Source organism: Mustelus asterias, unplaced genomic scaffold (genome assembly GCF_964213995.1).
Source record: "Mustelus asterias unplaced genomic scaffold, sMusAst1.hap1.1 HAP1_SCAFFOLD_915, whole genome shotgun sequence".
NCBI classification, from domain to species: domain Eukaryota; kingdom Metazoa; phylum Chordata; class Chondrichthyes; order Carcharhiniformes; family Triakidae; genus Mustelus; species Mustelus asterias.
Window position 1 is genome coordinate 109,056 of NW_027590861.1, and position 20,607 is coordinate 129,662.

General features: G+C 50.1%; 1 protein-coding gene across 1 annotated transcript in view; it reads left to right on the forward strand.

Annotated features, from left to right (window-relative positions):
* Positions 1-2,205: 2,205 nt before the first annotated feature.
* dap3 (death associated protein 3) overlaps positions 2,206-20,607 on the forward strand; it is a 42,387-nt gene continuing 23,985 nt past the window's right edge. Inside the window, exons 1-5 of the mRNA XM_078205689.1 lie at positions 2,206-2,273; positions 3,307-3,407; positions 7,622-7,668; positions 18,326-18,445; positions 19,681-19,782. Coding sequence (XP_078061815.1) covers positions 7,624-7,668; positions 18,326-18,445; positions 19,681-19,782 — 267 coding nt within the window. The 5' untranslated portion in view covers positions 2,206-2,273; positions 3,307-3,407; positions 7,622-7,623. The remainder of the gene's footprint in view (positions 2,274-3,306; positions 3,408-7,621; positions 7,669-18,325; positions 18,446-19,680; positions 19,783-20,607) is intronic.

Consider the following 20,607-nt stretch of genomic DNA (forward strand, 5'->3'; position numbering starts at 1 on the left):
TCCCCACCCCAACATCCTTAGCAACACATGCCACTACACAACCCTCCCCACAACATGTCACAACCCTCCTCCCATCCCACAACACACTATACAACCCTCCCCACAACATACATCACAACGCTCCCTCAACACACTTTGCAGCCCTCCAAGAGTTCACATCCCTCCCCTCAATGCTTCCCAACTCTTCTCCCACCCCAGTTCACACTGTACAACCCCCCCTCCCACCCCACAATGCTATAGAGCCCTCCCCACAACATTTCATAACCCTTCTCCCATCCCACAACACTCTACAACCCTCCCCACAACACACGTCACAACACTCCCTCAACACACTTTGCGGCCCTCCCTATCTCTCCTCAGCGCACTTCACAACCTTCCCCACGAGAATTTACATCCCTCCCCTCAAAACACACTTCTCAACCCTGCTCCCACCCCTCAACACACTATACAACCCTCCCCAAAACATACACTCCCCAAGAGAGTTCACATCCCTCCCTTTAACACACTTCCCAACCCTGCTTCCACCCCCCCGAACACACTTTACAACCCTCCCCACGACACTTCACTATCCTGATCCCACCCCACAACACACTGTACACCTCTCCCCCACGTCACAACCTTCCTCCCTCCCCACAACACACTATACAACCCTCCCCACAACACTCCCCCACTTCATAACTCTCCCCCCAACACACATCACAACCCTCCCCACAAGAGTTCACATCCCTCCCTTTAACACACTTCCCAACTCTGCTTCCATCCCCCCCAAACACTTTACAACCCTCCCCACAACATTTCACAACCCCAATCCCACCCCACAACACACTGTACAACCTTCCCCACAACACACATCACAACACTCCCCCACTTCACAACCCTCCTCCCTCCCCACAGTTCACAACCCCTATCCCCACCCCTCAAACACACATCACTCTCCCCCCCCCCCCCAACAACCCACAGACCTCCCCACAACCCACTCCCCCCCACCAAAAACCAGTCTTACCAGAAGGGGAAACATTCTCTCGCATTATCCATTCCACAGTCCGCCATGGCACATGAGGAGGAGGAGGAGGGGGGGGGGGGGGGTGGAGAGGGGAGGGGAAGAGGAGGGGAGGGAGGGAGAGGGGGAGGGTTGAAAAACAACCAGCTCTTCAGAAAGGCATCCTCGGGGAAAGGGGGGTGTTTGCTCTTGTGTCTCTCTCTCTGGGCAGAGGGGGTGAGTGAGTGGCTCCTGTCCCCCTCTCTCTCTCTCTCCCTCACACCTTCATATCCACACACACACACACAGTGAGAGAGAGGCGGCCCGAGCTCCTCCTGTCGCTTGATGACAAAGAGGGACAGGGAGGGTGGGGAGATTCTCCTTGGCTTTGTTGACTGACAGGGGAGGAATTAAATGATCGGAAGGACACTAACTCGGTGTATCTGTGTGTGTGTGTACGCGTGTCTGCAGCGCGGTTTAAATGACACCAGGCGCTCGCCACCCAAAGTGCGCCATTGGAGAGATAAACACAAAATGGCGGCCGGGCGGCCCGGGAGCTGCAGCCCGACCCGGGGAATGGGGGAGGGGCTGGGGGGGGGGGGGGGGGGAGGGCTAACAAATCTCCCTCAGAAATACACCGCGCGCCCACCAAACACCTCCAAATCCAAACCCCTGCCGCCGCCAGAAACCAAAAAATAAATAAAAACCGGGCAAAGGAAAACAGTATAAAAAGGGGGGGGGGGGGGGACCGCCCCCACAATGCCCTGCGCGCGGCCGTTAGCCTGGCGCGCGACCGGGAAGGGGAATAAAAACATTTTATTTCCCCACCCACGTCCAAATTTATATATTTATTTCATTCTATAATGATGGGGAAAATTTTACATTGGGAGCGGGGAAAAAAACTTTATTTTTTTTGTTCTTCCCCCTGCATTTGGCCAAGGTCGTGATTGATTTTCCCATCGTGCCTTTCGCCAGCCAGCAGGCTTCTTCATTAAAAAAAAAGAAAACACAAAATTATTTTCCGTTTCCCCCCCCCCCCCCCAAAACTCTCAAGGTCAAAATGCATGGGGTAAAAAATTAGTCACCCCGTCGTTTCCGATTTTATTATTTTGATTTCTTGTCATTTTTTTAACTAACTTTTGTTTATGGATCTTTGGATGAGGAGGCGTGGGGGGGGGGGGGGGGGGAGGGGAGATGGCCTTTTCCCATCGTGCCTTTCGCGCGCCAGGAGGCTAATTTTTATTTAAATTATTTTCATTTTCGACACCTCTGACAGTCAAAAGGCATCGAAAAGGTTGGCCGTCTGCCTTCTGGACTTTTTTTTAAAATTGACAACTTGTGGTTTATGGATCCATGGCTTGGGGTGGGGGGGGTGGGGTGGGGGGGGGGGGAGGGAGAACATGTTTTCCCGTCATGCCTTTCGCGTGCCAGGAGGCATTTTACTTTTACTTTTTAATTTACCAGAAAGGGGACAAAATTATTTTCATTTTTTACACCTCTGAAGGACAAGAGGTATTGAATAAGTTGGCCACTCGCCTTCTCGATTTAAAAAAAAAATTTACAACTTATGTTAATAATTCTATGGTGGGTGGGGAGATGATTCCCCGTCATGCCTTTCGCGCTAGGAGGCTAATTGTTATTTCAAATTTTTTTTAAAACAAACTTATTTTATGTTCCTCCACCTTTGACTGTCACAATGCAGCGAAAAGATTGTCCACCCGCACTCTAAATGTACTTTTTTATTGTTTAATTTGTATTTGTGGATCTTTGGGGAGGTCCTATTTTCCCGTCATGCCTTTCGCGGCAAGGCCTCGGGATCGTTTTTTTTTAAATCCCGATTTTAATTATCTCTAAAGTCTGTGCAAAAAAAAAGGGGGGGGGTTGCATGAGGCGAGTATCTCACCCTCCCCAGCTTGGGTTTAAGAGAAACCGGGGTTTTTATTTATTTGTTTAATTCCTGAGAGGGGGGAGGCGGCCGCTTAGCAACGGCGACACCCCGGCCATAGCAACGGGACGATAAATCCCTCCAAACACCGTTCCGATGCCCATAACATCCATCAATCAAACAGATGCAACCTCCTACCATCACCTGAGCGTGGAAATGCATTTACATTCGGACTTTTTAATCAGAAAATAAGATTAACGCGTGGAAGGCCCTGGGGTGAACCAGCATGGCGGCGCCCCTCATAGTGGGGGAGCAGCTCCGCGGGCTGGTTTCCGGTTAATCGGTTTATTTTTTTAATTATACAGGGATCCTTTAGGGGGTCTCGTTCATAAGTTTTGTGTTTGCAAAGAGGAAGGAAATTGTCGATTGTTTTCCGTTCCAGCCTCTCCCCTGACCTTTCACCCCAGCTGTACGGAAGATGGCGGCGCCCAGGGCGACGGGTGCGTGAGGCTGGAGGAGAGGAGCGCCGGAGGCCGCCTGACGGTGATCTGTTATCTCTATAACCTCCTCCAGCTCCCTCCCTATCTCTGTAACCTCCTCCAGCCCCCTCCCTATCTCTCCAGCCCCCTCCCTATCTCTGTAGCCCCCTCCCTATCTCTGTAGCCCCCTCCCTATCTCTGTAGCCCCCTCCCTATCTCTGTAGCCCCCTCCAGCCCCCTCCCTATCTCTGTAGCCCCCTCCCTATCTCTGTAGCCCCCTCCAGCCCCCTCCCTATCTCTGTAGCCCCCTCCAGCCCCCTCCCTATCTCTGTAGCCCCCTCCAGCCCCCTCCCTATCTCTGTAGCCCCCTCCAGCCCCCTCCCTATCTCTGTAGCCCCCTCCAGCCCCCTCCCTATCTCTGTAGCCCCCTCCAGCCCCCTCCCTATCTCTGTAGCCCCCTCCAGCCCCCTCCCTATCTCTGTAGCCCCCTCCAGCCCCCTCCCTATCTCTGTAGCCCCCTCCAGCCCCCTCCCTATCTCTGTAGCCCCCTCCAGCCCCTACACCCCTCCCTATCTCTGTAATCTTCCCCAGCCTCTACAGCCGCCTCCCTATCTCTGTAGCCCCCTCCAGTCCCTACACCCCTCCCTATCTCTGTAATCTCCCCCAGCCTCTTCACCCCCCCCATCTCTGTAACCTCCTCCAGCCCCGACACCCCCTCCCTATCTCTGTAACCTCCTCCAGCCCCGACACCCCTCCCTATCTCTGTAATCTCCCCCAGCCTCTTCACCCCCTCCCTATCTCTGTAATCTCCTCCAGCCCCTACACCCCCTCCCTATCTCTGTAACCCCCTACACCCCCTCCCTATCTCTGTAACCCCCTCCAGTCCCGACATCCCCTCCCTATCTCTGTAACCCCCTTTGGCCCCCTACACACCCTCCCTGTCTCTAACCTCCTCCAGCCCCCTACACCCCTCCCTATCTCTGTAACCCCCTCCAGCCTTTACACTCCCTCCCCATCTCAGTAACCCCTCCAGCCCATACACCCCCCTCCCTATCTCTGTAACCCCCTACACCCCCTCCCTATCTCTGTAACCCCCTCCAGCCCCTACACCACCTCCTCATTTCTGTAATCCCCTACCCACCCCCACCCCTCCCTCCCAATCTCTGTAATCCCTTACAACGTGGGCACAGTGGTTAGCACTGCTGCCTCGCCAGGGACCTGGGTCCCTGGTTCAATTCCCAGCTCGGGTCACTGTCTGTGTGGAGTCTGCACGTTCTCCCCGTGTCTGCGTGGGTTTCCTCCGGGTGCTCCGGTTTCCTCCCACAGTCCAAAGCTGTGCAGGTTAGGTGGATTGGCCGTGCTAAATTGCCCCTTTAGTGTCAGGGGAACTAGCTAGGGTAAATACATGGGGTTATGGGGATAGGGCCTGGATGGATTGTGGGCAGTGCAGACTCGATGGGCTGAATGGCCTGCTTCAAATGAGGCAAAAATGAATTGGCCATGCTGAGTTCTCTCAGTGTACCCGAACAGTCGCTGGAGTGTGGCGACTGGGGGATTTTCACAGCAACTTCATTGCGGTGTTAATGTAAGCCTACCTGTGACATTAATAAATAAACTTTTTAAATGATTATGACTTCTAATGACCCCACCCCCCCAACCCCCAGATTCCTGTTCATGAAGGCCGTGCCTTCTGCTTCTCTTTGAACACGTTTTTTGTCACTGTCTGTATCATAGAACAGTTGCAATACAGAAAGAGGCCATTCAGCCTGTCAGATTCCATGCTGGCCTTTTACAGGAACGCTTCACTTACTGCCAGTCAACATGTCTCACGGAAGAGTGTTTGAGAAGGTTCCAGGTGGAGGCCATTCAGCCCATCAAGCCTGCTCTGCCATTGAATACAACCATGGGCTACTGCTCTGCCCAAGAGCACAAGAAACTACAAAAAGTCGTGAATGTAGCCCAGTCCCATCACGCAAACCAGCCTCTGTCCACACTTCCCGCTGCCTTGGAAAAGCAGCCAGTATCCCTGGAATGAAGAGTTTGTCGTTTGAGAAATGGTTGAGGACTCTGGGTCTGTACTCGTTGGAGTTTAGAAGGATGAGGGGAGGATCTTATTGAAACTCTCAGGATACTGCGAGGCCTGGATAGAGTGGACATGGAGAGGATGTTTCCACCAGTAGGAAAAACTAGAACCTGAGGGCACAACCTCAGGCTAAAGAGACGATCCTTTAAAACAGAGATGAGGAGGAATTTCTTCAGCCAGAGAGTGGTGAATGTGTGGAACTCTTAGTCGCAGAAGGCTGTGGAGGCCGGGTCATTGAGTGTCTTTAAGACAGAGATAGATAGAGAGATAGAGGGTTGTTAGTGAAAGAATCGGACCTCTCAGGGACAAAGGAGGGGAATTATGCTTAGAACCAAAGGAAGTAGGTGAGATCCTAAGCGAATACTTTGCATCAGTATTCACAAAGGAGAGGGACATGTTGACTGGTAGTGTCTCAGAGAGATGTGTTGACCCGTTAGAAAAAATCTCAATTACAAGGGAGGAAGTGTTAGGTTTTTTAGGAAACATTAAGACAGACAAATCCCCAGGGCCAGATGGCATCTATCCTAGACTCCTCAGGGAGGCGAGAGATGCAATTGCTGGGCCTCTAACAGAAATCTTTGTCTCTTCACTGGACACAGGTGAGGTCCCAGAGGATTGGAGGATAGCAAATGTGGTCCCGTTATTTAAGAAGGGTAGCAAGGATAACCCAGGTAATTATAGGCCGGTGAGCTTGACGTCCGTGGTAGGAGAAGATTCTTAGAGATAGGATATATGCGCATTTAGAACTGAATAATCTCATTAGCAATAGACAGCATGGTTTTGTACGAGGGAGGTCATGCCTCTCAAATTTGGTTGAGTTTTTTGAGGAGGTGACAAAAACGATTGATGACGGAAGGGCCGTGGATGTCGTCTATATGGATTTTAGTAAAGTGTTTGACAAGGTCCCTCATGGCAGGCTGGTGCAAAAGGTTAAATCTCACGGGATAAAAGGTGAGCTAGCTAGATGGGTGGAGAACTGGCTTAGCCATAGAAGACAGAGGGTAGCAGTGGAGGGGTCTTTTTCCGGTGGGAGGTCTGTGACTAGTGGTGTTCCACAGGGCTCTGTACTGGGACCTCTGCTGTTTGTGATATATATAAATGATTTGGAGGAAGATGTAACTGGTGTGATCAGTAAGTTTGCGGACGACACGAAGATTGCTGGAGTTGCGGATAGTGATGAACATTGTCAGAGAATACAGCAGGATATAGATAGGCTGGAACATTGGGCGGAGAAATGGCAGATGGAATTTAATCCAGATAAATGCGAAGTGATGCATTTCGGTAGATCTAATGTAAGGGGGAGCTATACAATAAATGGCAGAACCATCAGGAGTATAGACACACAGAGGGACCTGGGTGTACAAGTCCACAGATCCTTAAAGGTGGCAGCACAGGTGGAGAGGGTGGTGAAGAAGGCATATGGCATGCTTGCCTTTATTGGACGGGGCATAGAATATAAAAGTTGGCATATGATGTTGCAGCTGTATAGAATGATGGTTAGGCCACATTTGGAATACTGCGTCCAGTTCTGGTCGCCACACTACCAGAAGGACATGGAGGCTTTGGAGAGAGTACAGAGAAGGTTTACCAGGATGTTGCCTGGTATGGAGGGTCTTAGCTATGAGGAGAGATTGGGTAAACTGGGTTTGTTCTCCCTGGAAAGACGGAGGATGAGGGGTGACCTAATAGCGGTGTATAAAATTATGAAGGGCATAGATAGGGTGAACAGTGGGAAGCTTTTTCCCTGGTCGGAGGTGACGAACACAAGGGGTCACGGGTTCAAGGTGAGGGGGGCAAGGTTCAACACAGATGTCAGGGGGACGTATTTTACACAGAGGGTGGTGGGGGCCTGGAATGCCAAGCAAGGTGATTGAGTCGGACACGCTGGGATCGTTTAAGACTTATCTAGATAGCCACATGAACAGACTGGGAATAGAGGGATACAAAAGAATGGTCGAGTTGGGCACATGAGCGGCGCAGGCTTGGAGGGCCGAAGGGCCTGTTCCTGTGCTGTATTGTTTTTTGTATTTGCCGGCGGGGGGGGGGGGGGAGTGAATGGGGAGAGGGGTTTACAGGATGGATACGGGGCTGCAGGGAGTGTGTGTAAGTGTCCAGCATCATCCCCCAAGTGTATTCATTAGCCCATCGACATCTCCTGATGAAATTCTCTCTCTCTCTCTTTCCCCCCCCTGTAGGGATGATGATGAAGAGTCTGCGGCTGGGAGTCACGTTAGACCGACTGGTGAGTCTCTTTGCAATGTTAGAAATGATTACTCAGTGTTTACCGTGCAGAAAGAGACCATTCAGCCCCTCTATTCCATGCTAGTGCATATATTCCACATGAGCCCCTCTCCCCATCAAATCTCGCCATCCTCATACCCTTCCATCCCCCTCCCCCTCATGTTTATCCAGCTACCCCCCCCCCCACTTAAAGCATCTCGGCTATTCACCACGCCCATTCCCCCCGTGGAGCCAGTCCCACATTCTCCCCCATTCCCCCCGTGGGAGCGAGTCCCACATTCTCCCCCCCGTGGGAGCGAGTCCCACATTCTCCCCCCCGTGGGAGCGAGTCCCACATTCTCCCCCCCGTGGGAGCGAGTCCACATTCTCCCCCCCGTGGGAGCGAGTCCCACATTCTCCCCCCCGTGGGAGCGAGTCCCACATTCTCCCCCCCGTGGGAGCGAGTCCCACATTCTCCCCCCCGTGGGAGCGAGTCCCACATTCTCCCCCCCGTGGGAGCGAGTCCCACATTCTCCCCCCCGTGGGAGCGAGTCCCACATTCTCCCCCCCGTGGGAGCGAGTCCCACATTCTCCCCCCCGTGGGAGCGAGTCCCACATTCTCCCCCCCGTGGGAGCGAGTCCCACATTCTCCCCCCCGTGGGAGCGAGTCCACATTCTCCCCCCCGTGGGAGCGAGTCCCACATTCTCCCCCCCGTGGGAGCGAGTCCCACATTCTCCCCCCCGTGGGAGCGAGTCCCACATTCTCCCCCCCGTGGGAGCGAGTCCCACATTCTCCCCCCCCGTGGGAGCGAGTCCCACATTCTCCCCCCGTGGGAGCGAGTCCCACATTCTCCCCCCCGTGGGAGCGAGTCCCACATTCTCCCCCCCGTGGGAGCGAGTCCCACATTCTCCCCCCCGTGGGAGCGAGTCCCACATTCTCCCCCCCGTGGGAGCGAGTCCCACATTCTCCCCCCCCTGGGAGCGAGTCCCACATTCTCCCCCCCGTGGGAGCGAGTCCCACATTCTCCCCCCCCGTGGGAGCGAGTCCCACATTCTCCCCCCGTGGGAGCGAGTCCCACATTCTCCCCCCCGTGGGAGCGAGTCCCACATTCTCCCCCCCGTGGGAGCGAGTCCCACATTCTCCCCCCCGTGGGAGCGAGTCCCACATTCTCCCCCCCGTGGGAGCGAGTCCCACATTCTCCCCCCCGTGGGAGCGAGTCCCACATTCTCCCCCCCGTGGGAGCGAGTCCCACATTCTCCCCCCCGTGGGAGCGAGTCCCACATTCTCCCCCCCGTGGGAGCGAGTCCCACATTCTCCCCCCCGTGGGAGCGAGTCCCACATTCTCCCCCCCGTGGGAGCGAGTCCCACATTCTCCCCCCCGTGGGAGCGAGTCCCACATTCTCCCCCCCGTGGGAGCGAGTCCCACATTCTCCCCCCCGTGGGAGCGAGTCCCACATTCTCCCCCCCGTGGGAGCGAGTCCCACATTCTCCCCCCCGTGGGAGCGAGTCCCACATTCTCCCCCCCGTGGGAGCGAGTCCCACATTCTCCCCCCCGTGGGAGCGAGTCCCACATTCTCCCCCCCGTGGGAGCGAGTCCCACATTCTCCCCCCCGTGGGAGCGAGTCCCACATTCTCCCCCCCGTGGGAGCGAGTCCCACATTCTCCCCCCCGTGGGAGCGAGTCCCACATTCTCCCCCCCGTGGGAGCGAGTCCCACATTCTCCCCCCCGTGGGAGCGAGCCCCACATTCTCCCCCCCGTGGGAGCGAGCCCCACATTCTCCCCCCCGTGGGAGCGAGCCCCACATTCTCCACCCCCCCCTCCTCCCGTGCATTTAGCATGGCCAATCCTCCTAACCTACACATTTATGAATACTAAGACACAATTTAGCACGGCCAATCCACCTAACCTGCACATCTTTTGGACTAGTGGGAGGAAACCGGAGCACCCGGAGGAAACTCACGCAGACACGGGGCAGAATGTGCAGACTCCACACAGACAGTGACCCAAGCCGGGAATCGAACCCGGGTCGCTGGCGCTGTGGGGCAGCAGTGCTAACCGTTGGGCCACCTGCGCAGTATCAGGGTAAGCAATGCCGGAGTGGGGAACCTGCTGTTCCTCCTCCTCTTGGTCCAGTAAAGGGGCTGACTGTTGGCCAAGACTGGCCTCTTCCCATTCGTGCCTCTCGGGAGCCTGCCGTACGGGGGAGTCGCTGGAATTGGTGTCGGCCAGAGGGGGATTTGTGTTTGAATACAGAGATCTGGTGCTTCCTAGTGGCTGCCCGGCTGTCGTGTTTTCCAGTCACCCTGAATGAATGGGATTGAAATTTAGTGCTGAGTTGTCATTGCCAATTCCTTGAAGGAACAGTGCAGCTGCAAACCTCTTATCATTTAAAAAAAATCTTGCCTTGGGAGTGCAGCCGATCAGTGTCAAAGTTCCATGGCTCCCTGCAGGAAATGCAAAAGTTTGGAACAATTAACGCAGTGTCAAATTCACGCACCATTCGCTTGGCAGCGCCTGCATTTCAGAGTGACGTACAGACAGGAGTATTCGGCGCTCGCTCCCTGAAGGGGTGTGGATGCTGCACTGGCAATTACTGCAGGCAGTGCCCCTCCGAGCAGTGCAGCCATTAGACACCATGCAGAATCACTGCTGCACCTGACACAGAAGAGGGAACTGTGGTTAGCGCTGCTGCCTCTCAGCGCCAGGTTCAATTCCAGCCTCGGGTCACTGTCTGGGCGCAGTCTGCACGTTCTCCCCGTGTCTGCATGGGTTTCTTCTGGGAGCTCCGGTTTCCTCCTGAAAGACATGCAGGTTAGCTGGATTGGCCATGCTAAATTGCCCCTTAGTGCCCAAAGATGTGCAGGTTAGGTGGATTGGCCATGCTAAATTGCCCCTTAGTGCCCAAAGATGTGCAGGTTAGGTGGATTGGCCATGCTAAATTGCCCCTTAGTGCCCAAAGATGTGCAGGTTAGGTGGATTGGCCATGCTAAATTGCCCCTTAGTGCCCAAAGATGTGCAGGTTAGGTGGATTGGCCATGCTAAATTGCCCCTTAGTGCCCAAAGATGTGCAGGTTAGGTGGATTGGCCATGCTAAATTGCCCCTTAGTGCCCAAAGATGTGCAGGTTAGGTGGATTGGCCATGCTAAATTGCCCCTTAGTGTCCAAAGATGTGTAGGTTAGGGGGAATTAGCAAGGCAATAAATCAGGAATGACAAGTTAGTCTCGGTAACGGTGACCATGACAATTTCATTTTTTTAAAAACCCATCTGGGTCACTAAAGTCCCTTTCAAGGGAAGGAAATCTACCGTCCTTACCCAGTCTGGCCTACATGTGACTCCAGAGCCACAGCAATGCCCTCTGAAATGGAGGGCAATTAAGGATGGGCAATAAATGGGTGGCACAGTGGTTAGCACTGCTGCCTCACAGCACCAGGGACCTGGGTTCGGTTCCCAGCTTTGGTCACTGTCTGTGCGGAGTCTGCACGTTCTCCCCGTGTCTGATTGGGTTTCCTCATAACCCCATGTATTTTACCCTAGCTAGTTCCCCTGATACTAAGGGGCAATTTAGCATGGCCGATCCACCTAACCCGCACATCTTTTGACTGTGGGAGGAAACCCACGCATGGACACGGGGGAGAACGTGCAGACTCAGCACAGACAGTGAACCGCGCCGGGAATCGAACCCGGGTCCCTGGCGCTGTGAGGCAGCAGTGCTAACCACTGCGCTGGTCCATGAAGAGAGATTGAGCAGTTTAGGCCGATACTCGCTGGAGTTTATACGAATGAGAGGAGATCTAACTGAGACATATAAGATGCTGACGGGGGTTGGCAGGGTAGACACAGAGAGGATGTTTCTCCTTGTTGGACATTCTCAACCGAGAGGCCATGGTTTCAGGCTCAGGAGGTGGCAGATTCGAAATGAGGAGGTATTAGTTCACTCAGAGGATGGTGAATCTGTGGAATTCTCTACCCCAGAGCGCAGTGGACGCTGGGACACGAAACACATTTAGGGAGATGGAGAGGTTTTAAATTAGTAACAGGAGGGAGGGGAATGGGAAAAGGCAGGAAGGGGGAGATGAGGCTACGATGAGATCAGACATGAATGTATTGAATGGGGGAGTAGGTTCAAGGGGCTGAATGGCCCACTCCTGTTCCTAGTTCTACCAGTAATACACTCAGGAATGAGTTACTGACTGGAATCTAATCGAGGGGTTCGGGGTGGTTTATATATAGAATATCAGATACCCGGGAGTGAGTTACAGACTGGAATCTAATCGAGGGGTTCGGGGTGGTTTATATATAGAATAACAGATACCCGGAAGTGAGTTACAGACTGGAATCTAATCGAGGGGTTTGGGGTGGTTTATATATAGAATAACAGATACCCGGGAGTGAGTTACAGACTGGAATCTAATCGAGGGGTTCGGTGTGGTTTATATATAGAATAACAGATACCCGGGAGTGAGTTACAGACTGGAATCTAATCGAGGGGTTTGGGGTGGTTTATATATAGAATAACAGATACCTGGGAGTGAGTTACAGACTGGAATCAAATCGAGGGGTTCGGTGTGGTTTATATATAGAATAACAGATACCCGGGAGTGAGTTACAGACTGGAATCTAATCGAGGGATTTGGGGTGGTTTATATATAGAATAACAGATACCCGGGAGTGAGTTACAGACTGGAATCTAATCGAGGAGTTCGGGGTGGTTTATATATAGAATCACAGATACCCGGGAGTGTGTTACAGACTGGAATATAATTGAGGGGTTCAGTGTGGTTTATATATAGAATAACAGATACCCGGGAGTGAGTTACTGACTGGAATCTAATCGAGGAGTTCGGGGTGGTTTATATATAGAATAACAGATACCTGGGAGTGAGTTACAGACTGGAATCTAATCGAGGGGTTCGGGGTGGTTTATATATAGAATAACAGATACCCGGCAGTGAGTTACAGACTGGAATCTAATTGAGGGGTTCGGGGTGGTTTATAAAATAGAATAACAGATACCTGGAAGTGAGTTACAGACTGGAATCTAATCGAGGGGTTCAGGGTGGTTTATATATAGAATAACAGATACCCAGGAGTGTGTTACAGACTGGAATCTAATTGAGGGGTTCAGGGTGCTTTATATATAGAATAACAGATACCCGGGAGTGAGTTACAGACTGGAATCTAATCGAGGGGCTCAGGGTGGTTTATATATGGAATAACAGATACCCGTGAGTGAGTCACAGACTGGAATCTAATCGAGGGATTCGGGGTGATTTATATATAGAATAACAGAAACCCGGGTGTGAGTTACAGACTGGAATCTAATCGAGGGGTTCGGGGTTGTTTATATCTAGAATAACAGATACCCGGGAGTGAGTTACAGACTGGAATCTAATCGAGGGGTTCGGGGTGATTTATTTATAGAATAACAGATACCCGGGAGTGAGTTACAGACTGGAATCTAATTGAGGGGTTCGGGGTGGTTTATAAAATAGAATAACAGATACCTGGAAGTGAGTTACAGACTGGAATCTAATCGAGGGGTTCAGGGTGGTTTATATATAGAATAACAGATACCCAGGAGTGTGTTACAGACTGGAATCTAATTGAGGGGTTCAGGGTGCTTTATATATAGAATAACAGATACCCGGGAGTGAGTTACAGACTGAAATCTAATCGAGGGGTTCGGTGTGGTTTATATATAGAATAACAATCCCGGGAGTGAGTTACAGACTGGAATCTAATCGAGGGGTTTGGGGTGGTTTATATATAGAATAACAGATACCTGGGAGTGAGTTACAGACTGGAATCTAATCGAGGGGTTCGGTGTGGTTTATATATAGAATAACAGATACCCGGGAGTGAGTTACAGACTGGAATCTAATCAAGGGGTTTGGGGTGGTTTATATATAGAATAACAGATACCCGGGAGTGAGTTACAGACTGGAATCTAATCGAGGGGTTCGGGGTGGTTTATATATAGAATCACAGATACCCGGGAGTGTGTTACAGACTGGAATCTAATCGAGGGGTTCAGGGTGCTTTATATATAGAATAACAGATACCCGGGAGTGAGTTACAGACTGGAATCTAATCGAGGGGCTCAGGGTGGTTTATATATGGAATAACAGATACCCGTGAGTGAGTCACAGACTGGAATCTAATCGAGGGATTCGGGGTGATTTATATATAGAATAACAGAAACCCGGGTGTGAGTTACAGACTGGAATCTAATCGAGGGGTTCGGGGTTGTTTATATCTAGAATAACAGATACCCGGGAGTGAGTTACAGACTGGAATCTAATCGAGGGGTTCGGGGTGATTTATTTATAGAATAACAGATACCCGGGAGTGTGTTACAGACTGGAATCTAATTGAGGGGTTCGGGGTGGTTTATAAAATAGAATAACAGATACCTGGAAGTGAGTTACAGACTGGAATCTAATCGAGGGGTTCAGGGTGGTTTATATATAGAATAACAGATACCCAGGAGTGTGTTACAGACTGGAATCTAATTGAGGGGTTCAGGGTGCTTTATATATAGAATAACAGATACCCGGGAGTGAGTTACAGACTGAAATCTAATCGAGGGGTTCGGTGTGGTTTATATATAGAATAACAATCCCGGGAGTGAGTTACAGACTGGAATCTAATCGAGGGGTTTGGGGTGGTTTATATATAGAATAACAGATACCTGGGAGTGAGTTACAGACTGGAATCTAATCGAGGGGTTCGGTGTGGTTTATATATAGAATAACAGATACCCGGGAGTGAGTTACAGACTGGAATCTAATCAAGGGGTTTGGGGTGGTTTATATATAGAATAACAGATACCCGGGAGTGAGTTACAGACTGGAATCTAATCGAGGGGTTCGGGGTGGTTTATATATAGAATCACAGATACCCGGGAGTGTGTTACAGACTGGAATCTAATCGAGGGGTTCAGTGTGGTTTATATATAGAATAACAGATACCCGGGAGTGAGTTACTGACTGGAATCTAATCGAGGAGTTCGGGGTGGTTTATATATAGAATAACAGATACCTGGGAGTGAGTTACAGACTGGAATCTAATCGAGGGGTTCGGGGTGGTTTATATATAGAATAACAGATACCCGGCAGTGAGTTACAGACTGGAATCTAATTGAGGGGTTCGGGGTGGTTTATAAAATAGAATAACAGATACCTGGAAGTGAGTTACAGACTGGAATCTAATCGAGGGGTTCAGGGTGGTTTATATATAGAATAACAGATACCCAGGAGTGTGTTACAGACTGGAATCTAATTGAGGGGTTCAGGGTGCTTTATATATAGAATAACAGATACCCGGGAGTGAGTTACAGACTGGAATCTAATCGAGGGGCTCATGGTGGTTTATATATGGAATAACAGATACCCGTGAGTGAGTCACAGACTGGAATCTAATCGAGGGATTCGGGGTGATTTATATATAGAATAACAGAAACCCGGGTGTGAGTTACAGACTGGAATCTAATCGAGGGGTTCGGGGTGATTTATTTATAGAATAACAGATACCCGGGAGTGAGTTACAGACTGGAATCTGATCGAGGGGTTCGGGGTGGTTTATATATAGAATAACAGATACCTGGGAGTGAGTTACAGACTGGAATCTAATCGAGGAGTTCGGGGTGGCTTATATCAAGAATAACAGATACCCGGGAGTGAGTTACAGACTGGAATCTAATCGAGGGGTTCAGGGTGGTTTATATATAGAATAACAGATACCCGGGAGTGAGTTACAGACTGGAATCTAATAGAGGGGTTCAGGGTGGCTTGTATATAGAATAACAGATATCCGGGAGTGAGTTACAGACTGGAATCTAATCGAGGGGTTCGGGGTTGTTTATGTATAGAATAACAGATACCCGGGAGTGAGTTACAGACTGGAATCTAATCGAGGGGTTCGGGGTGATTTATTTATAGAATAACAGATACCCGGGAGTGGGTTACAGACTGGAATCTAATCGAGGGGTTCGGGGTGGTTTATATATAGAATAACAGATACCTGGGTGTGAGTTACAGACTGGAATCTAATCGAGGAGTTCGGGGTGGTTTATATATAGAATAACAGATACCTGGGAGTGAGTTACAGACTGGAATCTAATCGAGGGGTTCGGGGTGGTTTATATATAGAATAACAGATACCCGGCAGTGAGTTACAGACTGGAATCTAATTGAGGGGTTCGGGGTGGTTTATAAATAGAATAACAGATACCTGGGAGTGAGTTACAGACTGGAATCTAATCGAGGGGTTCAGGGTGGTTTATATATGGAATAACAGATACCCGGGAGTGAGTTACAGACTGGAATCTAATCGAGGGGTTCGGGGTTGTTTATATATAGAATAACAGATACCCGGGAGTGAGTTACAGACTGGAATCTAATCGAGGGGTTCGGGGTGGTTTATATATAGAATAACAGATACCCGGGAGTGAGTTACAGACTGGAATCTAATCGAGGGGTTCGGGGTGGTTTATAAATAGAATAACAGATACCTGGGAGTGAGTTACAGACTGGAATCTAATTGAGGGGTTCGGGGTTGTTTATATATAGAATAACAGATACCCGGGAGTGAGTTACAGACTGGAATCTAATCGAGGGGTTCGGGGTGGTTTATAAATAGAATAACAGATACCCGGGAGTGAGTTACAGACTGGAATCTAATCGAGGGGTTCGGGGTTGTTTATATATAGAATAACAGATACCCGGGAGTGAGTTACAGACTGGAATCTAATCGAGGGGTTCGGGGTGATTTATTTATAGAATAACAGATACCCGGGAGTGAGTTACAGACTGGAATCTGATCGAGGGGTTCGGGGTGGTTTATATATAGAATAACAGATACCTGGGAGTGAGTTACAGACTGGAATCTAATCGAGGAGTTCGGGGTGGCTTATATCAAGAATAACAGATACCCGGGAGTGAGTTACAGACTGGAATCTAATCGAGGGGTTCAGGGTGGTTTATATATAGAATAACAGATACCCGGGAGTGAGTTACAGACTGGAATCTAATAGAGGGGTTCAGGGTGGCTTGTATATAGAATAACAGATATCCGGGAGTGAGTTACAGACTGGAATCTAATCGAGGGGTTCGGGGTTGTTTATGTATAGAATAACAGATACCCGGGAGTGAGTTACAGACTGGAATCTAATCGAGGGGTTCGGGGTGATTTATTTATAGAATAACAGATACCCGGGAGTGGGTTACAGACTGGAATCTAATCGAGGGGTTCGGGGTGGTTTATATATAGAATAACAGATACCTGGGTGTGAGTTACAGACTGGAATCTAATCGAGGAGTTCGGGGTGGTTTATATATAGAATAACAGATACCTGGGAGTGAGTTACAGACTGGAATCTAATCGAGGGGTTCGGGGTGGTTTATATATAGAATAACAGATACCCGGCAGTGAGTTACAGACTGGAATCTAATTGAGGGGTTCGGGGTGGTTTATAAATAGAATAACAGATACCTGGGAGTGAGTTACAGACTGGAATCTAATCGAGGGGTTCAGGGTGGTTTATATATGGAATAACAGATACCCGGGAGTGAGTTACAGACTGGAATCTAATCGAGGGGTTCGGGGTTGTTTATATATAGAATAACAGATACCCGGGAGTGAGTTACAGACTGGAATCTAATCGAGGGGTTCGGGGTGGTTTATATATAGAATAACAGATACCCGGGAGTGAGTTACAGACTGGAATCTAATCGAGGGGTTCGGGGTGGTTTATAAATAGAATAACAGATACCTGGGAGTGAGTTACAGACTGGAATCTAATTGAGGGGTTCGGGGTTGTTTATATATAGAATAACAGATACCCGGGAGTGAGTTACAGACTGGAATCTAATCGAGGGGTTCGGGGTGGTTTATAAATAGAATAACAGATACCCGGGAGTGAGTTACAGACTGGAATCTAATCGAGGGGTTCGGGGTTGTTTATATATAGAATAACAGATACCCGGGAGTGAGTTACAGACTGGAATCTAATCGAGGGGTTCGGGGTGGTTTATATAAAGAATAACAGATACCTGGGAGTGAGTTACAGACTGGAATCTAATCGAGGGGTTCGGGGTTGTTTATATATAGAATAACAGATACCCGGGAGTGAGTTACAGACTGGAATCTAATCGAGGGGTTCGGGGTGGTTTATATATAGAATAACAGATACCCGGGAGTGAGTTACAGACTGGAATCTAATCGAGGGGTTTGGGGTGGTTTATATATAGAATAACAGATACCCGGGAGTGAGTTATAGACTGGAATCTAATGGAGGGGTTCGGGGTGGTTTATATATAGAATAACAGATACCCGGGAGTGAGTTACAGACTGGAATCTAATCGAGGGGTTCGGGGTGGTTTATATATAGAATAACAGATACCCGGGAGTGAGTTACAGACTGGAATCTAATCGAGGGGTTCGGGGTGGTTTATATATAGAATAACAGATACCCGGGTGTAAGTTACAGACTGGAATCTAATCGAGGGGGTTTGGGGTGGTTTATATATAGAACAAATTTACCAGTAGTAATGTGGTTCTTAAACAAAGCACAGCCTCCTGAAACTGTCTAATCAGTGCTGGCCTTCTGTGTCTGTCCCTTTCTGTCCCCAAGTGTTTGTTGTCGGAGAGTTATTAACTGACTTGTTATTTTTAGGCTAATCATGGCCGTCGCTTTCACAGCAGCCCAGGAGGGTGGGAGGCGTCTGCTCTGATGCAGCCAGTTACAGCGGCTCCGAGATCTCCGCCTGTTTTTAGAACCAGCGAAATGGACCCTGTAAGTGGCCCTGCCTTTGCAATTCATTCATTTTACTCGAGCGTAGAAAGTGTTCTAATCCAGGTCAGAAACTCCACAATGTTTTATGCCTAGATCATAGGTGTTGCACTTTGAATTTAGCACGGGTAAGCATAAAATGTTTCTTTCACTCCAGGTGTGACTCAAACGATGCACTCGGGAGCTTTTATCAAAGAAAGTTTATTTAAGGATACAGTTAACACATAGCAAGAAAATGAGCAAGAACTAATTACAAAAACACAATTGTAATGTGGTATAAACCTTAACTGGTGAAAATACTGTTCCAACACAAACATTCCCACAAACATACACCCCGTTCTCGGCTTAGCACAGAAAGCAAGTATGCTCAAGTGATGCTGGAGTTTGCAGCTTTGCTGTGGGTTAATCCTTTGGACATGGAATTAAAACACTGAGGCTTTTATTGTACTGTTGCGATTATACAGGGCCTTGGTGAGGCCACACCGAGAGTATTGTGTGCAGTTTTGGTCTCCTTTTCTGAGGAAGGGTGTTCTTGCTCTCGAGGGAGTGCAGCGAAGGTTTACCAGGCTGATTCCGGGGATGGCGGGACTGATGTATGAGGAGAGATTGACGAGGTTAGGATTGTTTTCACTGGAGTTTAGACGAATGAGGGGGGGATCTCACAGAGACTTATAAAATTCTGACAGGACTGGACAGGGTAGATGCAGGGAGGATGTTCCCGATGGTGGGGGGAGTCCAGAACCAGGGGTCACAGTCTGAGGATTCAGGGTAGACCATTTGGGACGGAGGTGAGGAGACATTTCTTCACCCGGTGAGCCTGTGGAATTCATTCCCACAGGAAGTAGTCGATGCCAAAACATTGAATGTATTCAAGAGGCGGCTGGATACAGCACTTGGGGCGAATGGGGTCAAAGGTTACGGGGAGAAAGCAGGATTAGGCTATTGAGTTGGCTGATCAGCCATGATGGTGATGGATGGCGGAGCAGGCTCGAAGGGCCGAATGGCCTCCTCCTGCTCCTATCTTCTATATTTCTATCCCCTGGAACTTTCAGCACACTGAGACACAGACAAACACATAAACACACAGACTCATGCGCAGATGCGCAAGCACACACATAAAGGTCCTTCTAAAACACCTCCGTACGTACACCCTCCTGTTCTTGCTGTCCTGCTCTCTGATACATGCTGCGTCCGAGGGCACCATGTAATGGAACCTGGTTGGATTTGTTTTGCTCCAGGGGCTACACACCGAGCAACACGTCGGACTGCATTACACCATCCCTACCAGTGACCTGAAAACCATCCTCCCCCACGGCCTGACGCGCCGCTTCCAGCAGCAGGTAAGTAAGTGGCTGCTTCACCCCGGGGCAGGCTGGGGGCGGCGCGGTGGCACAGTGGGTTAGCACTGCTGCCTCACGGCGCCAGGGACCCGGGTTCGATTCCCGGCTTGGGTCACTGTCTGTGCGGAGTCTGCATGTTCTCCCCGTGTCTGTGTGGGTTTCCTCCGGGTGCTCCGGTTTCCTCCCACAGCCCAAAAAATGTGCAGGTTAGGTGGATTGGCCATGCTAAATTGCCCCTTAGTGTCCAAAGATGTGCAGGTTGGGTGGATTGGCCATGCTAAATTGCCCCTTAGTGTCCAAAGATGTGCAGGTTAGGTGGATTGGCCATGCTAAATTGCCCCTTAGTGTCCAAAGATGTGTAGGTCAGGTGGATTGGCCATGCTAAATTGCCCCTTCGTGTCCAAAGATGTGCAGGTTGGGTGGATTGGCCATGCTAAATTGCCCCTTAGTGTCCAAAGATGTGCAGGTCAGGTGGATTGGCCATGCTAAATTGCCCCTTAGTGTCCAAAGATGTGCAGGTTAGGTGGCCATTTCTCAAGTTGGCCCAGTGGTTAGCACAGCTGTCTCAGCGCCATGGACCCGGGTTCGATTCCAGGCTTGGGTCACCATCTGTGTGGAGTTTGCACGTTCTCCCCGTACCTGCATGGGTTTCCTCCGGGTGCTCCAGTTTCCTCCCACACTCCGAAACGACGTGCCGGTTAGGTGCTAAATTCTCCCTCAGTGTACCCAAACAGGCGCCGGAGTGTGGCCACTGGGGGATTTTCACAGTAACTTTATTACAGTGTTAATATAAGTCTTACTTGTGACACTAATAAATAAGCTTCA